Source organism: Carcharhinus amblyrhynchos, chromosome 10, assembly GCF_965287045.1.
Source record: "Carcharhinus amblyrhynchos chromosome 10, sCarAmb.v2.hapA, whole genome shotgun sequence".
NCBI lineage: Eukaryota > Metazoa > Chordata > Chondrichthyes > Carcharhiniformes > Carcharhinidae > Carcharhinus > Carcharhinus amblyrhynchos.
Window position 1 is genome coordinate 74,834,669 of NC_137333.1, and position 24,505 is coordinate 74,859,173.

Here is a 24,505-nt window from a genome sequence, read left to right on the forward strand (position 1 = left end):
CCTGATGAGGACATGTTTCTCAGCAGATTCTTAGAATATCAAGTCTTTTTAGCCTAGCAGGAGGTGGCCAATCTATTGTATCGATGCCAGCTCTTCAAGGATCAAGTCAGTTCTTCCCCCCATTCTATGGGTGGCATGATGGCACAGTGATTAGTACTGCTGCTTTACAGCACCAGGGACCCAGGTTTGATTCCAGCCTTGGATGACTGGCTATATGGAATCTGCAGGGGTTTCATCCCACATGCCAAAGATGTGCAGGTTAGGTGGATTGGCTATGCCAAATGTGTGGATTTACAGGGATAGGGCTCAGGAAAGGGCTTGAATCAGATACTTTCAGAGAGTGGGTGCAGACTCAATGGGCCGAATAACCTCTTTGTGCACTGTAGGGATTCTAATTGCTCCAAGTAATCTCCTTTTCAAATCACCATCTCTGCTTCCATCACCCTCATTGGTATCAAGTTCCAGGTCATCACCACTAGCTGCAGAAAATAATACTCCCCTGCATCTTTTGCCCAGAATCGTAAATCTATGCCCCTAGTCCATGTACCATTAGCGAGTGGGAATAGTTCTTCACTTCATACTTTATCTAAGCCTGTAGATCTCTATCGAATCTCCTCAATCTCGTTTGCTCTAAACAAATTTTGTACCTAAAATCCCTAGAACCATTCTGGGTAAACCTCTTCTGTATTCTTCCCAGGACCCTCATATCCTTCCTAAAGTATTGTGACCTAAATAGGATGCAATAATCAAGCTGTGGAGTAACCAGAACTTTATAACGGTTCAGTGGAACTTTCTGGTTTTTGTACTCAAATATTTCCATGATACCAAAGAAAACATTGCTTTGTTAACTACTTTTTAAAAAATATTTCAGGCAGAAAGTATTTATTACTTATTCCTACTTACCCTCAACAAGGTGGTGAGCTACCTTTTTGAACCGCTGCAGTGTGTGTGATGAAGGCAGTTCTATGATTTGGGCCTGGTAACAAGGAACAGTGATCTGATTCCAAATCAGGATGGTAAATATAGTAGTTTATTTATTGTGGGGTTTGGAGGATACTTGTAGGTGATGGTATTCCACACATCTGCAGCCCTCATCATTATAGCTTGTATACAATGCAGATTGAGAAGATATTGTCCAATGAGCCTTGGGGAGTTGCTGCAGCTCACCTTGCAGATGATACGCACTAAACCATTGCGCTTTAGTGAAGGGAAGGAATGTTGAAGGTGGTGGATAGGGTGCTAATCATGCTGCTTGGTTCTGGATGGTGTCAAGTTTCTTCCATGTTGTTGAGTGGCATCCATCCAAGCAAGTGGACAAAATTCCATCACACTACCAACTTGTGCCTAGTTGACAGTGGGCAGGCTTCAGTGAGTCAGGTGAGCTTATTTGCTGTAGGATCCTGAGCCTCTGCTTTATATTTACATAGCTCATCCAGTTCAGTTCCTAGTCAATGGTAACCCCAGTGTGCAGATGGTGAGAGATTTCAGCAATGGTAACTCCATTGAATATCATGGGAAAGTGGTTGGATTCTTTCAGTGGTCATTGCCTGGGCACTTGTGTGGCAAACGTTGCTTGCCACTTTTTAGCCCAACACTGAACATAGTCCGAGTCTTTCCACAGAGGGGCATGGAGTGCTTCAGTCCCAGATGAGCTACAAATGGTGCTGAATATTGTGCAGTCATGAGCAAGCACCTGCCCTTATGATGGAGGGAAGTGTTGTGTCATGGCATTCTGGGGTCAAGAGATTTCAGACTTTGTTAGGAACAAAAGATATTTACTCACAAGAGACTTGGTACAGGAGGTTTGCAACTCTAGGCCATCTTCAAGTAGAGCTCCAGGCTTTATGATGTTAACTATATGGCTGCTTGAAAATTCTACCCAGAAAAGACTTCACCCTCTAGCTCATCACTAATCCTCATCCATTGGTTCCTCAAATCAGGTGACTCATCTGTGCTGAAGACACAGAAATCACATGCCCAACTGGAAGATCATTAATGAAGCATCTTTAAATAGCCAAACACACAACCTGAGGAACTCTTGTACTCATGTCCCGAAACAGGCAAATGACCTCCATCAACCACAATCATCTTCCTTAGTGCTAGATATGACTCCAATCAATTTTTTTCCCCCCAATTCCCGTTGGCTACAGCTTTGCCACGGGACATTGATGTCACACTTCGTCAAATAATGGCTTGAGGTAAGGACAGTCACTTTCACCTCTGGAGTTCATTCTTTTGTCCATGTTCAGAACAAAGCTGTAATGAGGTCAGCTGTTAGCAGTTCTGGCAGAAGCCAAACTGAGCAGTGTGAAGGTTGTTACTAAGTACCACATGATAGGACTGTCAGCAACCTCCGTCTACCACTGCACTGATAATCCAGAGTAGATTTATAACAGTAATTGATTGGGCTAGATTTGTCCTGCCTTTTCCGCTTGGAGAATTTTACTGACTTGCATTATACAACCTCATGTTCCCCACAGTATCCCTGAACTTGGTTCCCCTATATTTTGCCCTGCTAGAATATACCTGGTCTGTCACTGAAAGAATTTCTTGTTTAAAAAGAATATTTAGTGTCCCATTGCAGCTTTCCTTTCCATATTTAGTTCTATTTTAACCCTGACCAGATCCCTTCCTACCTATCAAGCTTTCTTCCAACTTAGATGCTCGACTTAAGATTGCTCTTTGTACTGCTGCATTATCTAAATCGTATGATTCAATGACCACTCTTACCGAAGTATATTGCCACCACCCCCCCCCACCCCTCAAGACAGTTAAACCCAGCTCAATCTGAGCACCAATCCTACCCTTCTGGTTGGACCAAGAACATGGTGGTCGAGGGAGTCCTCCTGATCAGATTTCAGAAATTTCTTTACTGTAACTGGATCTCAAACTGATATATGTATGAAGTCCCCGAATATCACCACTCTACAGTTGTTGCACCAGTGGTTTCCTTGCAGATTTGCCCCTTTATTTCTTGCCTGCATTATTAGTCAGCGTAAAATACATCCAGAAGCAGGATCAGCCTTTTTGCATCGCAGCTCAAACCAGATGGATTCTGTCTTTGTCCCCTTCAAGAGCATCCATTTTTTCAGTAAACACAGAAGCGATAACATTTGTAATTAAGGTAGTTCATAAGAATAAGAAGAGAGACATGAAAACAGTAGGATTAGTCATTAAATAAAAACAGTAGGACTACTGTTTGTACAAAACAGTTGGATTAGTCATTAAATAAAAACACAATGAGGCAGAATGTTTATTTCAAAAAAATTCAAAATGACACAAGATCTAAATTAGTGCAATAAACAGCAACTAATTTTCAAAAATGTATTTTTGTTTGCATGATTTAACCACAAAATGGAGCCTCATTACTTAGATAACCTCTTCGTGCATAAGCTGGCCGATCAAATGTTATATCGACCTGAAGACCAATTAAAAGCTTTGAGATCAGAATTGTCACATTCCAAGGCTGCACAGTTGGTTTCACAAGAATCAACTTGTTCTGCCAGTGTGTTCAAATTGTTTCATTTAATTGTACTATCAGTTTACCCTGCAGAGTTTCTCAATCAAGCAAAGGCTCTATTCCAGCTTGTTGTGGCTAAATAGCAAAAACATCACACCTGTTGTGAAGCAGTACCCACTTCGCTCCACCAGTCTTTTAAAAAAAAAGTTTTGTTGGAATACGAACGTCACTGACAAGACCATCATTTATTGTCTTACCTTATATGGTGGTGGGGAGCTGCATTAAATAAACTACTGTAGTCTATATCTAGGAGCTGTCAGGACGGACTTCCAGGGTTCTGTGACCCAGCGACAGTGAAGGGATGATGGTACAGTTCCAAGTCAGGATGGGGAATTCACAGGTGGTGGTGTTCTTTCCCACCTGCTCTTTTAAGTGCTAGAACCCACAAGTTTGAAAGGTGCTGCTACCTTGCTACACAACTGGAATGCCGCCTTTGAACACTGTGGTAAATCGTGGGGATCTGCAAAACTGCCTACTTCACTTTGGATGAATTACCATTATATGATTTCCAACCAAAACTGTTTTGCATGGCTACTTAATTACTCCCAAAATTTCTTTTTGCTAGGATCCTCCTTGGACTTGTATGTCAATTAACCTAGCTCCTCAGGGCTCTGTAATCACTTCCTTTCTATTCCTCAATATCAGTAACCTCAGAAACCTGCAACCACTTTTTCAATGGTTACACTCTGTTTTCACAAACATGCTTTACAGCGCATGCCAAAGAACTTATTATCTTCATTTTGCACTAATACTGATCACTGCATCTTGATCCCCTTAGCGTTCATTAAAAGATAACTTTCCTCATGTATGTCTCAAGCAATTATGATTATTCCACTATTGGTGGTCTTGCCTTCAGATGCCTAGGCCCAAAGCTCTGGAATGCCCTCCCGGCACTCGTATTTAGTTTATAATGCTCCTGTGAATGCCTTGGGATGTCTAATTATATGGTAGCGCGATACTTATGGTTGTTGCTTACATTTGCTAACTCCATTGTTAGTCTCTTCATCATTGACTCCTCTGATTTCAAATGGATTCTCACAATTTCTTCATTGCTAAAATATACTATCAAGGAGTACGGATTTTGTTTTTGATCTTGACCGTCAACCACTGGTAACAATTTTCCGAGTCAGAAACAGCAATTCAAATTCCACAACAGACTTGAACACATTAATGCAGCTCTGAAGGAACTCTGCATCGTCAGAAAAGCCATCTTTTAGATGAGAGATTCTCACTTGCTCAGTTAAAATATCAGGAGAATTTTTTGTTCAAACTGTCTTCTTTTTATGTTTGAATCAAACTCAAATCAATACCATCACAATAGATTGGTCTCAAAAGTTGTGGTATATTACAATCCGCATTCTGGTATTTGAGCAAATTACTATATAAATGTCTGTACTTGTTTTACCAAATCTTCATTCCACATGAATTTCCTTGGTAGCCTGGAAGTGGCTCAAATTATGTCAAAATCCTCTGCTGCTCAATACATAACCCTGCCCCAATACAAAATATTTTCACAAATAATGAAGCAATATCAATTTATTTGCCATTCGGTGATATTTGCGCAGTGTTAAACCTAATATTTATTTAATACATGTCTAGACTTCAAAGGACATTTTATTTGAGATTTTTATTTAGAAAATTTTCCATCTCAGATCTGCAATATACTAAAAAGTGCTGTCAGTCTCAGAAACCCAAAATATTTTAAGAAAAGCTTTTTCACTGCACATATAAATTCTGCATAACAATGCAGAAGAGATGGCTGCACTAGGCAATGGACTGTCGCCCACCTCCGTCTAGAATGTGCCTTTGCAAAATACATACGAAAAAAGATGTAATGGTTTCTGTTGCAGTTCACCCCGAGTAGCTCTGTAACCCAGGATTCTCGTGTTATATGGGCTGTTTCCAAGGACACACAGACAAACATTAACGGCTGCTGGAGGACTATCAATTTGGCGCAAGGTGCTCTTTGATCTGCTCAAAATGTACTGACCTCCAGTGTAAAGAGCTGTCAATGACTGAGTGCTACAGACAGCCATATTTCAAGGGCCAGGACTACATGTTGAGGGATGCATTCGGGACAGCTGTCAAAGTCTCCAGGGAGAAAGGCCATTATTTAAGGCCCTCCCACTACAGTACACAGAGATTGGTAACTGCATAAAATCCATATTGTAAATAAGCTGCATAAGGCACTGCAGAATATCACATACTGTATTAAAAGAAAGTCATATGTTTTCTGCTTTTAGTGTCAATTTCAAATTATAATGAAATATACTTTATCAAATCTATGCATAAAATATATGTCTAGAAGAAATTATGAAAGAAATAACAGAAGAAAAGTTTCAGAGATAAGAGGCTCTCCTGGCCATCACACCATGTCAAAAAAAAAGAATTCTGCAATACAATATTCTGGTAAGGATGCTACCTCCGGCAAGGTAATTATGAATACAATTCAGACTTGAACAATATGACATTGTTGACACCACTGTTAGATTCTGCTCAAGTGTTCACCAAGGAAGCCATGCAAATTAATTGTGTTACAAGACATAGCAATGGAGCACATTAACAAGGAACTAGAGTGGCTAAACCAGCAAAGTTCTTCCCCAGTAAGCTCAATGTGATTCCTGACATTTTAGCAATGAGACAACTGAATACTCAACACAACAGAGTTAACAGCCTAACTGAACTGAGATTTACACTCACGCACTTTTTCTTGTCAAACAAGTAAATAGTGAAGTATCCAAGCGCTCTGTTTCAGTGCTGTCTGATAGATTAGCTCAACATGGCTAATTGGGAAAAGAGATGTCACTATCACATTTCTGACAAGTAAATAATTAAGAAATACCACATGTGCACCTACTTTAGTCACTTAGGTCAGTAAAATAAGCTGAAATATAGCATGCATGAGCATTTTTGAGCTGATCAAATTTATCTTTGAAAAAGAGCTTTTTCCTTAAAGTAAAATGCCATAATCAAATTGTGGGTAATTATTAATTGTGACTGGATAACATTACCGCATTTTACGCTGCGCACACGGAAGTTTCCTTATTTTAACAAAAAATTCAACTAAACAAAAACATTTTTGAGTCTTTATTTTCTGATGGGAGTACAGCATTTTTAAAAAAGCTTGTAAAGGTATGCAAATTTGCATTCATTTTACACCAGCTTGTGTGTGCCTAAGCAAGCAAACAAGTTCTACAAAAAAATTTCAGGATAAGTTCCCTTCAGCAAAATAGACATAGCACAAAATTCGATGTCATTTCAGCACAAGTGAACCAAGAAATTTGGGGCAAATATCTGCTCAATTCACTTGCTGCTTGTGAGAACTTGCTGTGTGCAAACTATATTTGATATTTACACAAATAAGAACAGTGATCATAGAGCAAAACAATTTAATTGACTGTAACATACTTTGGGATGTCACAGGGCACAATAAGGAACTCTATAAATACTAATACTTTTTTCTTGTTCACTCCTGGGAAGGATTCAAGAATGGACTTGTCCTCCAATAGATAGAATCTCATCTTAAGCCTCTTTCTTCCAATTACAATTGCATGCATCTTTTTAATCTCTCTAAATCCAAACACCTTCCTACATCATCTTCCCTTATTCCTACACGATTTAGTGAAACAAAAACATGTTGTACATTAACTCACCCTTTCTTGATGTCAGAATATCCAAACAGCAAAATTTCCTACTTAAAACTTTGAAAATTTAAGTCTGGCATTGTCTCAGTTTGATTTATCTCGTCTATTGTAAGCTTTATGGCCTTGGCCCTTGACCGTCTCAAAATAATATAGGCAACCTTCCAGCTTTCACTGCAGAGAAAGCATTGTGTTGACTCTTTCCATTGAGGCCATGTTTCTCTTACCAGGCAGGCAGACTGCCTATTTGAATCTTTGATGCTATAGATGATCATCACCTGTAGCGAGACTTCAACAGCCGTGTTAGAAGAGTCCTCCATACTTTGACAGGTTGTTATTCTACTTGGATCAAGATGAATCTGTTAAAACAAAATAATATTTTTACCTTGTGTTTTTTTAAATGCTGAATGAACTCAAGTCATTACAAGGATTGCGGATGAAGCAAAATCACTTACTGTGATTACCAGCAGCAGTGAAAGATACAGAACATTGTTGAAGGACTTGCAAGACTTTCAACCTAGACATGCATACTTGTTATAAATGGACTACGAGCTTTACAATATTATGTATTTATATTTTGGAAACAATATGGAAATTATTCTATGACTTACCAGATTTCTCAGCAGTTGCAGATGACGAGATGGTGTTGTCATTATGCTTTGGTCTGTAGCGATGAGTTATGATAGGTGCTTTCAAGAGTTTTTACAGGTGGCATTTTGTGATGGCCAGCTGGAACTGTTTTCAGATTTTTAAGGTCATTCATTATGAAAATCTGATCGATGTTCCGAAGCTTAAAAAATGTTAACTTTTCAAATCGACCAGGGTTGATTACAGTCCAAATGTGAAAAAAAAGAACACCAGATATATGGCAAGAGTGCCTTTGGCATCAAGGCAGGATTTTTCTTAAATGTGGCATCAAGAAACCCTGGTAAAATTGAAGGTAATGGAAAACAGGGACTCCATTGGCTGGAGTCATACCTAGCATAAAGGAACATGTTTATGGTTCTGGGGATCCTACCATCTTTGGCACAGGGCATTGTTGCAGGAATTCCTCAGAGCAGCAACTCAGGCCGAGCATTTTCTGCTGATTATCAATGACCTTCACTCCATCATAATCTCAGAAGTAGCGGTGTTTGCCGACGATCGCACTGTATTCAGTTCCATTCACAACTCTGAGTGAGCAGTCTGTGCCCATACACAGCAAGGTGTGGTATGAATCAAGCTTGGTTTGATAAATAATAAGGAACATTTACGCTGTACAGGTGCAAAGCGATGACTAACTCCAACAAGCGAGTATAACTTGACATTCAATCACATTACCATCGCCAAAACTACAATCACCATCCTGGGAATCACAGTGACCATCTTAATACTTTAGCTAGAAGGTCAGAGCCTGGAACCTCCTGATTACCTAAATGCTTTCCGCCATCTACAATGCACAAGTCAGGAGTGTGATGGAATACTCATCACTTGCCTGGATGATTGACGTTCCAATGGCCTACCTAATCGTGGGAGTATTTGCTCTATACCAACTGCAGTGATTCAGGCACAGCTCATCTCCACCTAGAGAACAATTTGTTATGAGCAATAAATGATGGCCATATCCCAAGAATATATAAAAAACTAACCAGTGCTGCAGATCATGGTGTTTTTTTTTAAATACAAGGATTCCTTGGGTTCGAATGAACAATTAACTTTCAAATTCAATTCCAAAAACTTTGCTTAAATGTGGTTTCCTGGATCATCCTACAGAAGCCACTATTCATATTATTGCCATTCATTTCAAATTGTGTCACTTGTGGTAAACCTCTTTTGTAGAAGCTCAAAAGTGTAAGTAATGTCACCTACTTGATTGGATTAAACTTCATTTTATTCTTGGAAGTAATCATGGTGCAAATTAAATGCAAGTGACACTGCAAAACTGCCTACAATGTATTACGCCAACCGTTTTTGTAATTCGTATTTGCCACGGTCATGTCATTGACACATTACACATAACCATGGTTATAATTGGATTTGAGATATTTGCAATTTAATCAGAAAGATGAAGGACAAAATTTATTACTTGTTTAACAAGTAGAAAATACCAACTAAATTGAAATTTATAGGTGTGAATGTTTATGGAAAAAAAAATTGCATTTACATACCATATCTTCAGAAAAATTCCATAGAACAGTCAATGAATGACTTTTATAGTCACTGCCATAAAAGCCAAGTATCTCATTGTGTCCATAACAAAGATCCAATTAAATATAATTATTCAATTTTAGCTGTATTTAGCTGCAGGAAGAACATTGGGAAAACTTCACTGCTCTTCTTTGGATAGTACTATTGGATTTTTATGTTATGTTTCGCTGGACGAAAAGGCAGGGTCTGCAGTTGGCATCTTAATTCGAAAACATCAACTTTGACAATACACTACTCGTCAGCATTGCACTGAAGCATTACTCTAGGTTATGTTCAAGTCTTGGCACAGGGCTTGGATCCACAACTGCCAAGACCACACAATATAATGAATTTTACCAAGCCACTGTCCTTGCGGTGTTACAATTAGAGGATTCACTTTCCAACCCCTTCCTTGGGGTTTGGTCTCTCTTAAGCTGTCAAACCATATGAAACAAAAACAGCTGTTTCACAAAGTGAGTTGATATGTCTAATACAAAAGCTATTATCATCAGTAAGAATACTATTTCAGTTGTGATCTTGAGAAGGTAACAGATGAATAGGTCTCAATTTCCTATTCAAAATGCAAGTGAAAGCGATTCGTTGGCAGGAAATCCTGGTTGATTCTAAAGACTGTTTGAAATGTTGCAAATTAAAATGAGATTGATTAATAACCAGTGCCAGGTGTCTCAATTTCTATAAATTGACAACAGAGCTATCAAAAGTGCAACGTTCCACAACAAAAACTCAAAATTGCACAGGCTAAAAGTACATTAACTGATACTAAGCCAAACTGAATTTCCAATTTGTGATGAGCTCCAATGGCTAATCCTCATTTGTCAAAGCAAGCAACCAATGCAATAGAAAATAAGAACTTGCATTTACATAGCATCTTTCACAACCTCTGCACATCTCAAAACCTTCAAAGCCAATCAAGTACCTTTGAAGTATATGCATTACTGTAATGTAGGAAGTATGGCAATCGATTTGTACACAAACGGTACTTGCTTAGCAATAACCTGTTCACTGATGATCAGTTTGGGTTCCAGCACGGTCAATCACCTTCTGGCCTCATTACAGCCTTGGTTCAAACATGGATGAAAGAGCTGAATTTTGCCATAGATATCACGGCCTCATTTGACTGTGGGGTGTCAAGGAGGTCAACAGAACTGGAGTCTATGGGAATCTGGAGAAAATTCTCCACCGGCTGGAGCTGTATCTAACACGAAGGGGGATGGTTGTGGTTGTTAGATGTCAATCATCACAGGACATTATTACAGGAGCTCCCAGGGTAGTGCCCAAGGCCCAACTACCTTCAGCTGCTGCATTGTAGATCAGGAGTAGGGATGCTCGCTGTACAACATTCAGCACCCATTTGTGATTCCTCAGATACTGAAACAGCCCATGTCCAAATGTAGCAAGACCTGGAAAATATCCACGCTCGGGCTGACAGGTGGCTAGTAATATTTGTGCAGTTTGGTATAATGTGAAGAAAGATGTGAAGAATGTTTCAGATGTTTTTGAGATCATTTTTTAAAAAATAAATGTTTATTAAACAATAGAACACTTAAAGAAGTCAGTTAGAAATGCACTTAAATATCTTAATGGCTGGAAACATCATCTTTAAATTTACCCAGTTCCAAATCGCTCTATTTTTCCTAGCTTCAGAGCCAAATCTTCCCAAAAAAACACTCCATAGGTGTAGGCAAAATCCAGCAATGGTTACCACACCAGGCACTTGTATCTTTCAGGGTTGCTTCTGATTTAAGACAGAACAACTGGTTCCTCAAATGTGTTTCTCTCCAAGCACAGCTTGTTGGGAATTGACAGAGCTTCCTGCTGTGGGCTGAATTATCAAATACCGCTAACTTGCATGGTGTGAATTTGCCTAATATACTGCTTTCCCTTATCTGAACTAACCTTTGCAGGAGTAACTCCAATACCTTCATTTCATGAGTTTATCTTTTAGAATATAATTGTGAAATTTTACATCTCATCACTTCCTTGAACTTTGAACATCTTTACTCACACCTCTGACACTCCATCATTACCAACTTGCCCTAGTTAAACACGTGTTTACAGTGTTGCTGGGCTTATCACTGAGGTGATAAAGGGAGCATGAAGCTCGAAGCCCTCACTTATCTTGAGGGAGTGGACAGCATTGGATCTGCAAGGGACACTCTTCTGGAGCGGAGAGTAAAGGTAGCACAAGGCTCAGGGCCCTCACTTATAAGCAGAGAGCACCAAACCTACAAAGGACAGCCGCCAAACTGCAGACTTAGTTTGAAAAATCCAAGAGTGGTGTCATAGTAAAGTTGAATGGTTCGCAAGTAACTGATATTAACTTAAACATAAATAACTAAACAAGTTAACAGTTAGGGAACAAAGCTAGGAGGATAAAGGAGTAAAGAAAAAGTGAATCTAAGCGCAGAACCAAGTAATTAAAAGACTAAAGAGCAGATTGCAAGCTTACATCTCCTAAGGAAGTCTAAACAGCTGTTTGAGTGGGTACAGTTATGTAGATATTTACTACTAATGTTGGTTATAATTAAGGTATCATGGTGACTCATTGTTTATAAAAAATATCTTCTATAATAACAAAGAAAAGAGGAAGGGGCCTGAGATGATATTGTTTGATATTAAAACGATTAATTTAAAAGGGGTAAGACATGGCAGGAGAGTTCCAAGCCATGGTCTGCTCTTCTTGCTCCATGTGGAAGACCAGGAACATTTCCAGTTCCCAGGACCAGCTGCAGTTTCTGGAATCCTGGGTTTTGGAGCTGGAGGGTCATCTGGGAATACTGTGGAGCATCCGTGAGGAGAGAGTATCATGGGTAGCCCTTATAGTGGTGGTCACACTGCAAGGCTGATTCCACAGGCAAGAAGGGGATGGGTGACCATCAAGTTGCGCAAGCGGACAAGGCAGGCAATGTAGGATCTCCTGTGGCTATTCCCCTGCAGAACAGATATCTCATTTTATAGGGGAATAGGATATACAAGATAAACACATAGCCAAAAAAAAGGTGCAAGAGGAAGGGTTTCAGGTTTTTGGGGCATTGGGATGGTTGTGGGGAGGTGAGGCCTGTATAAACTAGATGGGTTACACTTGGATAGGACCAGTACTTGTTAGAATGATTGGGAAGGGTTTAAACTAATATGGCAGGGAGATGGGAACCTATGAAAGGATTCAGAGCAGGGGGGAAATCAAGAACAAGGAAAAAAGACAGCAAAAAATATAAGAAAATTGATATCCAGATCAATCAAGAGCCAGAATAAGATAAGGATGCTATTTTCTAAATAGGAATGGTTTTGTACCTAACACATGGAGCATTCAAAATAAAATGGATGAATTAGTTACATAGATAGTTGTAAAGCAGCATGATATAGTTGACGTGACAGAGACATGATTCCAAGGTGACAAATGATGGGGGCTATTCAGTGTTTAGGAATGACAGGCAAAGCAAAAGATGGTGGAATTGCATTGTTCAAAAGAAGATATTGATACAATATTGAGAAAGGGTGGTTTTTTGGATTAATGCATTGAGGAACCAATAAGAGAACAGTTCATCTTGGACTAGATATTATCTAATGAGAAAGAACTCATTGGCAATATGGTGGTGAGCAAATCCTTGGGGATGAGTTCCATAATATGATAGAATTCTTTATTAGGGTAGATAATGAGGGTGTTGATTCTCATCCAGGGTCCTGAATCTCAATAAAGGTAACTATGATGGTTCGAGGCATGAGTTGGCTATGATGGACTAGGAAACATTACTGAAAGGAAGGGCAGTAGACAGGCATTCAATGAGCAAATAGATAAACTCCAAAAGTTTATTCCTGTTGGCTCAAGAGTGGAAAGTGTGGCCAACCCATGTCTTACAAAGGAAAGAGATAGTATTAGACTCAAAGAAAAAACATACAAATTGGCAAGGAAAAGCAATGGACCTGGGGATTGGGAGCAGTTTAAAATTCAGCCAAGGGATTAAGAAAGGGAAAATAGAGTATGAAAGTAAGCTAACAAAGAACATAAAACTCACTGTAAAAGTTTTGATAGGTATGTGAAAAGAAAAAGGTTGACAAATGCAAACGTAGGCCCCTTATGGTCAGAAACAGGGCAATTTGTAACGAGAAAGTGGTGAATTACAGAGACACGACTCCAAGGTGACAAACAATGGGAGTTATTCAGTGCTTAGGAAGGACAGACAAAGGAAAAGATGGTGGAATTGCATTGTACAAAGACACTGATACAACGTTGAGAAAGGACGGTTTTCTGGACTAATGCATCGAGGAACCAATAAGAGAACAGGCCATCTTGGACCACATATTGTCAATGAATTCTTTCTCATTGTCCAATCTGGTGGTAAGCAAGTCCTTGGAGATGAGTGACCATAATATGATAGAATTCTTTGTGAAGGTAGTTAGTGATGGTGTTGATTCTCGTCCAGGGTCCTGAATCTCAAACCAAAAATGGTTGAGGCCAAAACACAGATTTCAAGAAGGAATTAAATATTACTCTTGGGACTAAAAGGATCAAGAGATATTGGAGCAGGAAGGATCAGGGTATTAAATTTGATGATCAACCACGATCATGATGAATGGTGGGGCAGGCTCAAAAGGCTGAATGGCCTATTCCTACTTGTTTTTTTATGTATGTATCAACATATCAAAACTTTGGTTCCACCAACTCAACAAACCTGTCTTTGTACGGTTTTCTAGTATTTTTATAAAAAAAAATCATGAACACATTCCCAATTACTGGATTTCTTCGTGGCGAAAAACTGCAGCAGGCGACGGTGCAGAGGGACCTCGGGGTCCTTGTGCATGAATCGCAAAAACCCAGCTTGCAGGTGCAGCAGGTGGTCAGGAAGGCGAATGGGATGCTGGCCTTCATAGCGAGGGGGATTGAATATAAAAGTAGGGAGGTCTTGCTGCAGCTGTATAGGGCATTGGTGAGGCCGCAGCTGGAGTAGTGTGTGCAGTTTTGGGCGCCGCACCTGCGCAAGGATATTTTGGTCCTGGAGGGAGTGCAGAGGAGGTTTACTAGGCTGATACCGGAGTTGAGGGGATTGAGCTATGAGGAGAGGCTGAATAAACTAGGCTTGTACTCGTTAGAGTTTAGAAGAATGAGGGGAGATCTCATTGAGACGTATAAGATGATGAATGGGATGGATAGGATAGAGGTGGAGAGACTCTTCCCGCTCAAAAAAGACAGTAGGACTAGGGGGCACAGCCTCAAGATAAAGGGGAGGCGGTTTAGAACGGAGTTGAGGAGGAACTTCTTCACTCAAAGGGTGGTGAATCTCTGGAATTCTCTGCCCGTTGAAGTGGTGGAGGCTGCCTCGCTAAATATTTTTAAGAAGCGGGTTGATGGGTTTTTGATAAGAGAAGGGATTAAGGGTTATGGGGAGAGGGCGGGAAAGTGGAACTGAGCCACGACAGATCAGCCATGATCTTATTGAATGGCGGGGCAGGCTCGAAGGGCTAGATGGCCTACTCCTGCTCCTATTTCTTATGTTCTTATGTTCATTTTATCACAATTCCCTAACAACTCTCCATTTGCTTGAAAAAAAAAATGCAGCTCCAACAGCACAAAAAAACTCAACACCACCCAGGACAAAGCACCCACTTGATTGGCACCATAAATATTCACTCCCTCAACCAAAGTGATAGCTGTGTTTTCCATGTGCAAGGTGCACTGCAGCGACTCACCAAGTCTCCTCAGACAACACCTATCAAATTCACACTGCTACTAGGACAAGAGTGGCAGATGCATGGAAAACACCACCATCTGCAAGTTCCCGGCCACTCATCACCCTGACTTGGAAAAACATTGTAATTCGTACACTGTCTCTGGTTCAAAATTTTGGAACTCCCTTCCTAACAGCACTATGATTACACCCACATCACATGGACTGCAGAGCTTCAAGAAGGTGGCTCACCAACACTTTCAAGAGCAACTAGGGATGGAAAATAAATCTGGCCTAGCCAGTGACGCCCATATCCCACGAAGGAAAATAAACAGCAAGTCTAACAAAGAGCAATGCAATCATAACTAATGTCTTTAAACCAGATTCTCTGGTTATGGTTTAAATATTGACCATGGGATAATGCCATGGGAGTTGAGAAATTATCCTATGAAATAATGGCATCTTGAACTTCCACCTGAAGGGGCAGGTAGTACCTCAGTCTAATTTCTCATCCTAAATGCACTGTGACGAGCGTCATAGGAACATGCCATACTGTCCCTAAGCTATTCCACCATTCAATAGGGTCATCTGGCTCAACTCTACTTTTCAATCCCATAACCATACCCCTGTCAGCTTAGATTTTCTAATTTTGTGTCTAGAATGGGACTTAAACCAACAGCCATGACTCAGTGGCAAGTGCTACCACATAGCCATGACCGAAACAGCAACCATTTCAAAGAGCCATAGTTTGAAGCTGATGAGAGAACCTAAGTAAGTAAAATGGCAAACTTAAAACCAAAATTCAGGTCGTAGACCCCTGTTCTGTAAGCATTTGTCTCGGCTCTTCACGAGGGCAGTGCTGGGTTGCTAGCCTAACTGTACAATTGCAATGCTAGCAATAGCTGCTGCTGCATTATAATTTTCAGTGGTCAGCAACATGTCATCCAAGCACAATGAATTCAACAGATCTTAACCATACTGACTTGGAGTTCTAGAATGGGGGTTGTGCAATTTCACATGGTCGATTTGCACAAGACTGAGTTTCTGTTCGGCAACTGCAAATTGTCTCCTCCAGGTCCACATTTCTGGTATCAACTCTGTCTCTCTCACCATGATTAAGTCAGACACATAATTCAGCTCTGCAAGAATCTGGATCTTCACCCTTTTCTTGCCTGAAGTACAACTTTATTTGGTGATGCTGAGTATCAGTTGCTGTCAACATACCCCAGTGCTTTAATTTATGTGAATTAGTTTGTGCTTTCACTTCCTTGCATCCTTCTGCTCCTGAATGAAAAGATCAATGGGTGATATTTCCAGCAGTTATGCAAAGAATCCAAAGTGAATAAGAAGGTATATGCACACTTCTGGATTCTTTTCCGACCATCAGCAATCAGGATGCTCTTACTGCACTAAGCATTTAAAACTTTTTCGTTTACGGTATGGGATTTGTTTTTTTTTCATAACAGCTAATGAGTTGTTAGGAGACTTAGGTAGAATTTAGTGTGCTCCACTTACCATCTTGGACAATGGATAACTAACAGATAAGCAGGCATGTGCTCCCAAGTGCAATATTATGGCTTTGCATTGTTCAAAGGAGAATCTTAACTCACACAAGACGTTTGGCTAAAAATTATGACAGCAGATGGAGTTTAATCCGGACAAACGTGAGGTAATGCATTTAAGGTCTAATACAGATAGGAAATATATAGTAAATGGCAGAACCCTCAAGAGTATTGATAGGCAAAGGGATCTGGGTGTACAGGTACACAGGTCACTGAAAGTGGCAATGCAGGTGGAGAAGGTAGTCAAGGCGGCATATTGCATGCTTGACTTCATTGGCTGGGGTATTCAGTTTAAAAATTGGCAAGTCACGTTGACACTTTATAGAAGCTTAGCGAGGTTGCACTTGGAATATCGTGTTCAATTCAATTCTACCAGACGGAAGTGGAGACTTTGGAGAGGGTACAGAAAAGATTTACCAGGATGTTGCCTGGTATGGAGGACATTAGCTATGAAGAGAGGTTGGAGAGACTTGGTTTGTTCTCACTGGAAGTTGAGGGGAGACCTGATAGAAGTCTACAAGATCATGACAGGCATGGGCAGAGTGGATAGTCAGAAGCTTTTTCCAAGGGTGGAAGAATCAATTACTAGGGGGCATAGGTTTAAGATGCGAGGGGCAAGTTTTAAAAGAGATGTACGAGGCAGATTTTTTTTTAAAAAACTGAGAGTGGTGGGTGCTTGGAACTCGTTGCCAGGAGAGGTAGTGACATTTAAGGGGCGTCTTGACAAGTACGTGGACAGGATGGGAATAGAGGGATATGGTCCCCAGAAGTGTAGGGGGTTTTAGTTAAGTCAAGCAGCATGGTTGGTGCAGGCTTTGAGAGTCGAAGGGCCTGTTTCTGTGATGTAATTTTCTTTGTTTATACAGAAAAATGATCGACAAGAGTGAATTTTCTGTGAACCTTAAAATAATCTCATATCAAGTCATAACCTGCCCTAAACATGAATCATGAGAGCAAAATCCAATCTACTCCTTTATGACAAGGCCAGACGCCTTCTAACCAACCGACATGCCTTGACAACTTTAATAACTACCTTTAACAGCCAATGATATGAGATTCCTTCATCATTTCAAAGTCAACCAAACAGTCTTCAAATTTGCCAAGATTTCATCAATATGGATTGAAACACAAATCATACATGCCTCAACAGGATCTTATTCAGCCATCTCAGAAGGGCAGCTACCAGGTGAGAAGTGACTCCCAACATTATTTATTTGTGGTTCTTGCTCTTTCCCACTTGCCTAAAGCAGTTATCAAGAATTACTCATGAATACTGAGGGAGCTCGGCAATTGTGTAAATGCACTCCTTTCCCTCAAACTAACTCAGTACCCTTTTCCATCTACACAGTTTGTTCCATTATTCAAGCTTCATGCAAAGAATTCCTATTGAATTTTACATGTTTTTTTACTCTATTTACATGGGTATGATGGTTATAGAGGGATCTAGGCCAAATGCGGGTAATTGGGATTAGCTTAGGGGTTTTAAAATAGAAAGAGTGGCATGGACAATTTGGGCCAAAGGGCCTGTTTCCATGCTGTAAACTTCTATAACATGCAAAATGCCCTCTCCAAACCCAGTGGACAGTTCATTTGGAGTAACAGACTTGTTAACAATCCAGCCACATCGACTAACCCAGAAGTCTCTTTCTGATCACAATTAACGGACTTTTGCTACAAGTGTGATATTTCTAAGATGGTTATGCTTTAAACTTTTAATTTGAGGTAAATTGGAGTAATGGAGAGAGTGTGTGATCTTCTACTAACTTTGCCTGGCAATAAGCCAACATCACCTGGTTCCCATGGTGAGTTGGAGCCCAGGTCAAGTTCTGCTCAAATTCAAGTACCAGCTTTCATACCTGAACAAAGACAGAGGCCCCCCTGCCCCGGGTCTGGCTTTGTACAGAGTCTGCCAGGCTGTCAGATTCAGAGATCAAGAACAGAGAGCAAGCTTTGGACCAAGAATGTGAAACAGATACTGCAACAGCAGGAAAAAGGCTTTTCTCTATTAATCACCAGGCAGGATAGCAGTGGAAGCATGTTCACTAGTTGAACATTCTGAAGCTGTGGAAATGCCTGAAAACTTTAAAGATCTGCCCTGGTGTGGCCAGTAGATGGAGTTGCCAGAATGAGCTTTGCTGCTATTAGTCTAGTGGGGGATTCTCAGAAGATTGAAAGAAATGACTCTCAACAGACATTGGACATTAGGACACAGTGCAAGCCTGTTGGATGCTGGGATTAATATTGGACTGGTTCCTGTAAATATGCCAAATTTGGTTATGTTAGGGAGTTAGAGGGGATGGGGTGTCTTTTCTGAAGCTTAATGTACTGTAATGTTTAGTCAAAGTTGATTTTAATTTGTCTGTTACAGTATATGTCTTACAACTTGAAACCTTGTTATGAGATCCTCAGTCAGTCACTGGAATTCAAATTTATCAGTCTTCACAGAGATTCTAACAAAAAATTGATTTTGGATCACTCGTTGTTGTGTCCATGCAGATGAACACAACTATACCCATCCAATGAGCTTCTCTTTCTTTTTAGAGATCACACTAGAATACAGCTTAATAGCAGATAACTGGCACCAGGTTATTTGTTGATGACTAAAATGCAAAAGAAACAAATCACTGACACATGATCTATCATGAATACCCAGTTAGCAATTGCATAGACCTATGCCTGGTTTCTTGGTCCGCAATATCCTTATACTAAGTCCTATCAGTCATTCCAACCTGGAAATTATCCACCATTTGGACCAGGATTTGCCCCCATGCAAATTCACAATTACATGACAAACACTGTGCCATATTGAATCCCTTGCTGACACCAAAAAGTTGCTGGAAATTGATCAACAGAACACTGCATCATCTTTAAAGCTGCAGGACTGACATAATGCTACCATGAATCAGAAAAAATGGACAGTCAGGAAATATTGTGTGATGTCATTCAGAAACATGCATAGTCATGAAGGTCGGCCAGAGTTCAGCATCATGCACCCAAGAAAATATTAAAAAATCCTCAAATGAAAGGCCTTAATCCCTTTGAGATGCATTTTCCCAGGTGTGATTCATAAAACACAGCCCAAATCCCATTGGTAGTGAACAGGCCATTTAATATCAGGATCCAGAAGTGTCTCAACTATTTAGTTATCATGAAATCTGATGTAATGGTTATGACTCATCCATAGGTTGTCAAAAACTGATCCTGAAAAGGGAGAAAATAAAATCGATTTTGGGCTTATCATTCAAGGAAGTGATATTCCACCTGGCAAAAAAAGTGTCACCTTTGGAGAGAACCTTTACATTTCATGATGTAGTACATTTTGCAGCAGCTCATCAATACTCCCCAATACACGTACTGAATTAGTCACTAACATTTATGCTCATGACCAACAACTTTAAGCATCTTAAAGGAGCAGAGATCCCATCCTGCTGCCACCCATATCTCAAAATAACTTGTTTGAGAGAAATATTGTGCAACACTAAACCAATATTCCCCTCCAGAATTTATTTTTATTGTAAAATAAGTTATGAAATTATTCATGAAAGGATTACATCAAGGAACATTTGTAGATTCCCATACTATACAAGAACCTTATATCTACACAGTTGTCAATGTTTTTCCATCAAAACTCTTAATTCCACATTTATGAAAACTACCATATAAATTTGCCATTCTAATTACACTCTTATCCTCACAGCAGAAATGTGGGGCTGCTGCAACACCATGGTAGAAGGATGCAATTACAGCTTGCCCAAGTTACATGAGGTTACATTAGAAATGTGAAGTAAGAACTTATCATTGAAATACAAAACTAAAGTCAGAATGCATGACTTTAAAATGGAAACTAAACGATACAAGCTTTCCCTGGTCCAATTATATCCCAGCCACTAAGCACACTTCATCTAAAGATTACATTTTTAATCTTCACTCACTACAAACTCCACAGGTGTTACTAGACATGCTTAAATATCTGCAGTATTATCCTTTTGTTCCACAGCTCAATCATCCTCTTAAAAATCTCTTGCGATATAGATTAGCATTTTTATTTTTCAACAGCTACTCACAATTTTTTTTTTAAACTTTATTCCAATCCAATCAAGTCAAATTAAACCCAATTCAGAGTCCCAACAAGTTGGGACATTCCCGATCCAAGCTGACAAGACAGGGCTCTCACCTCCTGTCTTGGGCTTGATCTACATGATCCAAGCTGACTGGAGTAGGTGTAGCTCCTCCTCCAGGGCTTGATCTTATTTGCATCTTAGCCAAATGGCCGAGATGCCGCTTTAAAAAATTGCTTCAAATGAGGCTGAAATGTAACCCTATGACTTCAACCAAGTGCAGCATGTCGATACTACACTTACACAATGTGCTGCCATTCTCTTCTTGCTATCAAGGACAGCAAAGGTGTCCATGACATCAGGGTCTCCCTGATTTTCCCCTTTTACGCTGTGCTTAAGGTATATTGTAACATGACAAATCAGGGTATTCTTTAATGGATGTTAGACATGAGAAAGTAATGTTTTCAAATAATGTGACTAATGTTTACAGGGGGTGAAAATTACAAATGATGGACATACAGTCAAATAACACGGTCATACTTACATTTAATGAAAGCATCAAGATGGGTATATTAAAACTTTCAATTCAATGGTTTATGATATAATTGTTCTTCAGAAGATTTAAAAAGCCTTGCACCAATGTAAAACATTGGCAAACACCACAAATAACTAAACTGAATAAAGAGTAAGAAACTGGGCCGTGATGCATAAGCACTGACACACCAGCCTGATTATACTCAATACCAGAGGATGTCAGAATTCAGAGCAGCAAAAGGAAAATGGCAGCACAATTCAGGATACAAAAGACTCCGTAATTTGCAAAGTCACTTGAAAATTTAAACATCTTAACCTGGAAATGTCATGAAAATAGTTAAGGAAATCACACATATTTCTTTAGGAGGGCTCCCCAGAGAATTCCTTTGAATGTGAACAGCCAACTCTGCTAATAAATTCAAAGACAAGTCAAACAAAGAATTGCAAGACCTACGCACTGTCATCCAACAAAATGGCTGCTGGTCACTATCACAAGATTAGGTAAATGCTGATTAAAAAGGTACATTCAATGAAGTAAGAATTTATGAAAAATAACCATTAAGCTGCAATTCATATTTTGTAGTCAGATGAATACTAAGGGCAAACACTAAAATTTAACTTACAGCAAATTCAATTTATATCCTTGAAATCTCACAGCAAAATGTACTGCTATCACAAATGATACAATTAATCAAAATAAACAAAAATGATAAATATACATAATATCAGGAATTAAATTAGCAATATCCAAATGAGAGGATTGGACATCATCAAACCATTAAGAGGAAGCTAATAATAATTCAGAGCAGTCATGTCATCCTGAAGTTAGACTGCAATCTTGAAATAATTCACCTATAATAGTAATTGCTCACTGCAACATTTCATATACTCATGCAGTCATTTCAGTTTTGAATCATTTTTTATGATGGTTGGGATGCCAACTTACCAAACGTTCTTCGCATAGAATATCATTGTAGAAAATTATCTAAACTATACAATCAACGGGTGATTGATTGCAACAAAATCATCTAGAATATATAATCTTTAGTTGTTGGGAGAAAAATCTTTATGCAGCATATGTTGGATTGTCCTAGATTGTTCTGTATCAGGATAATGAACCTGGTTAGCCCAGACATAAATATGCTAAAAAAAAAACTAAAAAAACGAAGAGATAGTTTTATTTTCACGAACAATCCATTGACAGTTTTATTTTTTCAATATTAATCCATTTACACAAACCAGTGGCACAGCTGCTGTTTGCAGAGTTCACTCTGTCACCGAGACTAAAGGAAACCTTGGTGCTCCGGGCAACCAACTGCAGCAGAATTTAAGATAAAATAAAAACAAAACCACAACAAGAAATATTGAAACGATGATCAGGAGAAGCTTTTATATATCTCAGTTTTAGGCCCCAGTGTTGCAAACCAGAAGTCAACCCAACGTGATAGCAAGCGACAAGGGAAAGATTGACATTCAAACTGACCATACGGAATTCAAAACATCTCTGACGCCATTTTCTGCGACACAACCCAACGAATCAATGTTTAACTGGAGGGGGCGGGACTGGACCATCATGTTAGACTGATCCGCAATGGATCCCGAAAAAAACAAACCGCTTAACTGGGACTGAAAAACGGAAGGTTGAATAAATGAACCATCGATGCTTTTGAAATAAATATAGACCTTTGTACTTCACGTTAATGACCCCACCCCCACAGGTAGTCATACAGCGCTGAATGTGTTAGAGAAAGGCGATACCTCACAGTCGACGCTTCTCCGCCACTGACACAGATTCGGCTTCACAGCTGCTGCTTCGGTCGTAAACTGGGCAGCCCGGCGCGTGCGCAGGGAGAACCGAACAACAGCACCACGTGACCCTGGCTCAAGCATGAGCCGACTGGGGGACTGTGCCCTGTGCGTGCTCGCGCCCAACACTGTCACGCCTGGTTTGTGCACTTCTCCGCCCCGCCCCCTGGTGTGCGCTCAGGCTTCATAAGTTGAAGGTTGTGGTTTTCTTTGCTTTGTTTTGACGAACAGCATCGAGAAATTTCGTTAATTGCAAGAAATAAGAGAATGCCCATCGCGACTTTTAAAGTCAGCACAAGAACATTGGTCTCTTTTAGGTATCACAAGAACATTGGAGATAGAAGCAAGAGGACTATTCGGTCGGTGGAACCGATACCGATCACCACTAGATGACTTTGGGCTTTTAGCCCCACTTTCGCCTACTCCCCATATTATTTGATACCCTGGCAGTTTAAAAACCTGTCGATTCCAGCCTAAATAGATTTAACATAGCATATCCATAACCTGAGACAGCAAATTCCAAAAATTCACTCCAGCTCAGACTTAAATGATTGGTCCCTTAGCCTGAGGCGATGACGCATTTTAAATTCCAATTAGGCCACCAGTCCTGGGCGAAAGCATTTCAACCATAACTTGCCACAAAGTAAGGAAACCGGTCAAATTGCTTCTTAGTGACTTGTTCACAATACCTAGTTCTCTCAGAGTCCTTGCTTAATGAATGCACACTCGGTTGACCATTTCACAGTCGTAACCTAAACCAAGTGAAATCGGCTTCATCTACTGACTCACAGATGTTGGGGAAATCCATCCACCACTCACACACAGGGCAGGGTAGGTGTAGGAGGATGCGGCGGCGTGGGCTCGTTGGGCCGAAGGGCCTGTTTCCCGTGCTGGGTTGTTCTTTCTTCTTTGTACTTACACCGGAGCACTTAGCTTCGCCCGTGCAGCAGCCCATTACATTGGCCAAAATGATGGGAAACCATTTGGTAGCCGTCTTGAAATGCTTACAATGTCAGGCAAAGTGACAGCGCAGGCGGCAAGACTGCCCAGCAGGACTGCAGAGTGCTTCCGATGTGGTGGTTCTGTTCATCCAAAACCTCCAATTGGCGGAGAAAACAACAGGACAAATGCAGCCCTCACCTCACCCAGAATATGGATCACAAATAAACAAATGTCATCTCTGACTTCCTGGAAGAAATGCAAGACCATCACCAAGACAATGGGTCACTTTTGATGTCAAAGGGCTCGAAAGCCAATTTAAGATTGATACAGGCACTGGAATTCCCATTTCGGTTGATCACTGGATAGCTTGACATAGCATTTGTCCAGCCATCATAAAATATTAAACTTCAATGTCTAAAAAAAACTAATCTGCAAGAGAAAAATGTCAGGTCACAGCTATCTTACGTGATAAAGAACATCACAGAGATCCTCATAATCAAATCAAAGCATCACTTTACTCAGCAGAAACACATGCATACAACTCAGCCTCCTACAAAAAGGATGAGAGCCTTCAATCAAACAACAGACAAAA

At 40.1% G+C, this 24,505-nt stretch overlaps 1 protein-coding gene across 14 annotated transcripts in view; it reads right to left on the bottom strand.

Moving 5' to 3' along the window:
* Positions 1-24,505, bottom strand: part of rnf6 (ring finger protein (C3H2C3 type) 6) — a 229,097-nt gene that overhangs the window by 37,694 nt on the left and 166,898 nt on the right. For 9 of the 14 annotated variants that reach the window (XM_080197366.1, XM_080197372.1, XM_080197368.1 and 6 more), the window contains one exon: positions 7,389-7,520. In XM_080197366.1, coding sequence (XP_080053492.1) covers positions 7,389-7,481 — 93 coding nt within the window. In that variant the 5' untranslated portion in view covers positions 7,482-7,520. Of the gene's footprint in view, positions 1-7,388; positions 7,521-22,923; positions 23,004-24,505 lie in introns of those variants that run through there. The other 5 variants (XM_080197376.1, XM_080197371.1, XM_080197374.1 and 2 more) reach the window with 5 other exon arrangements.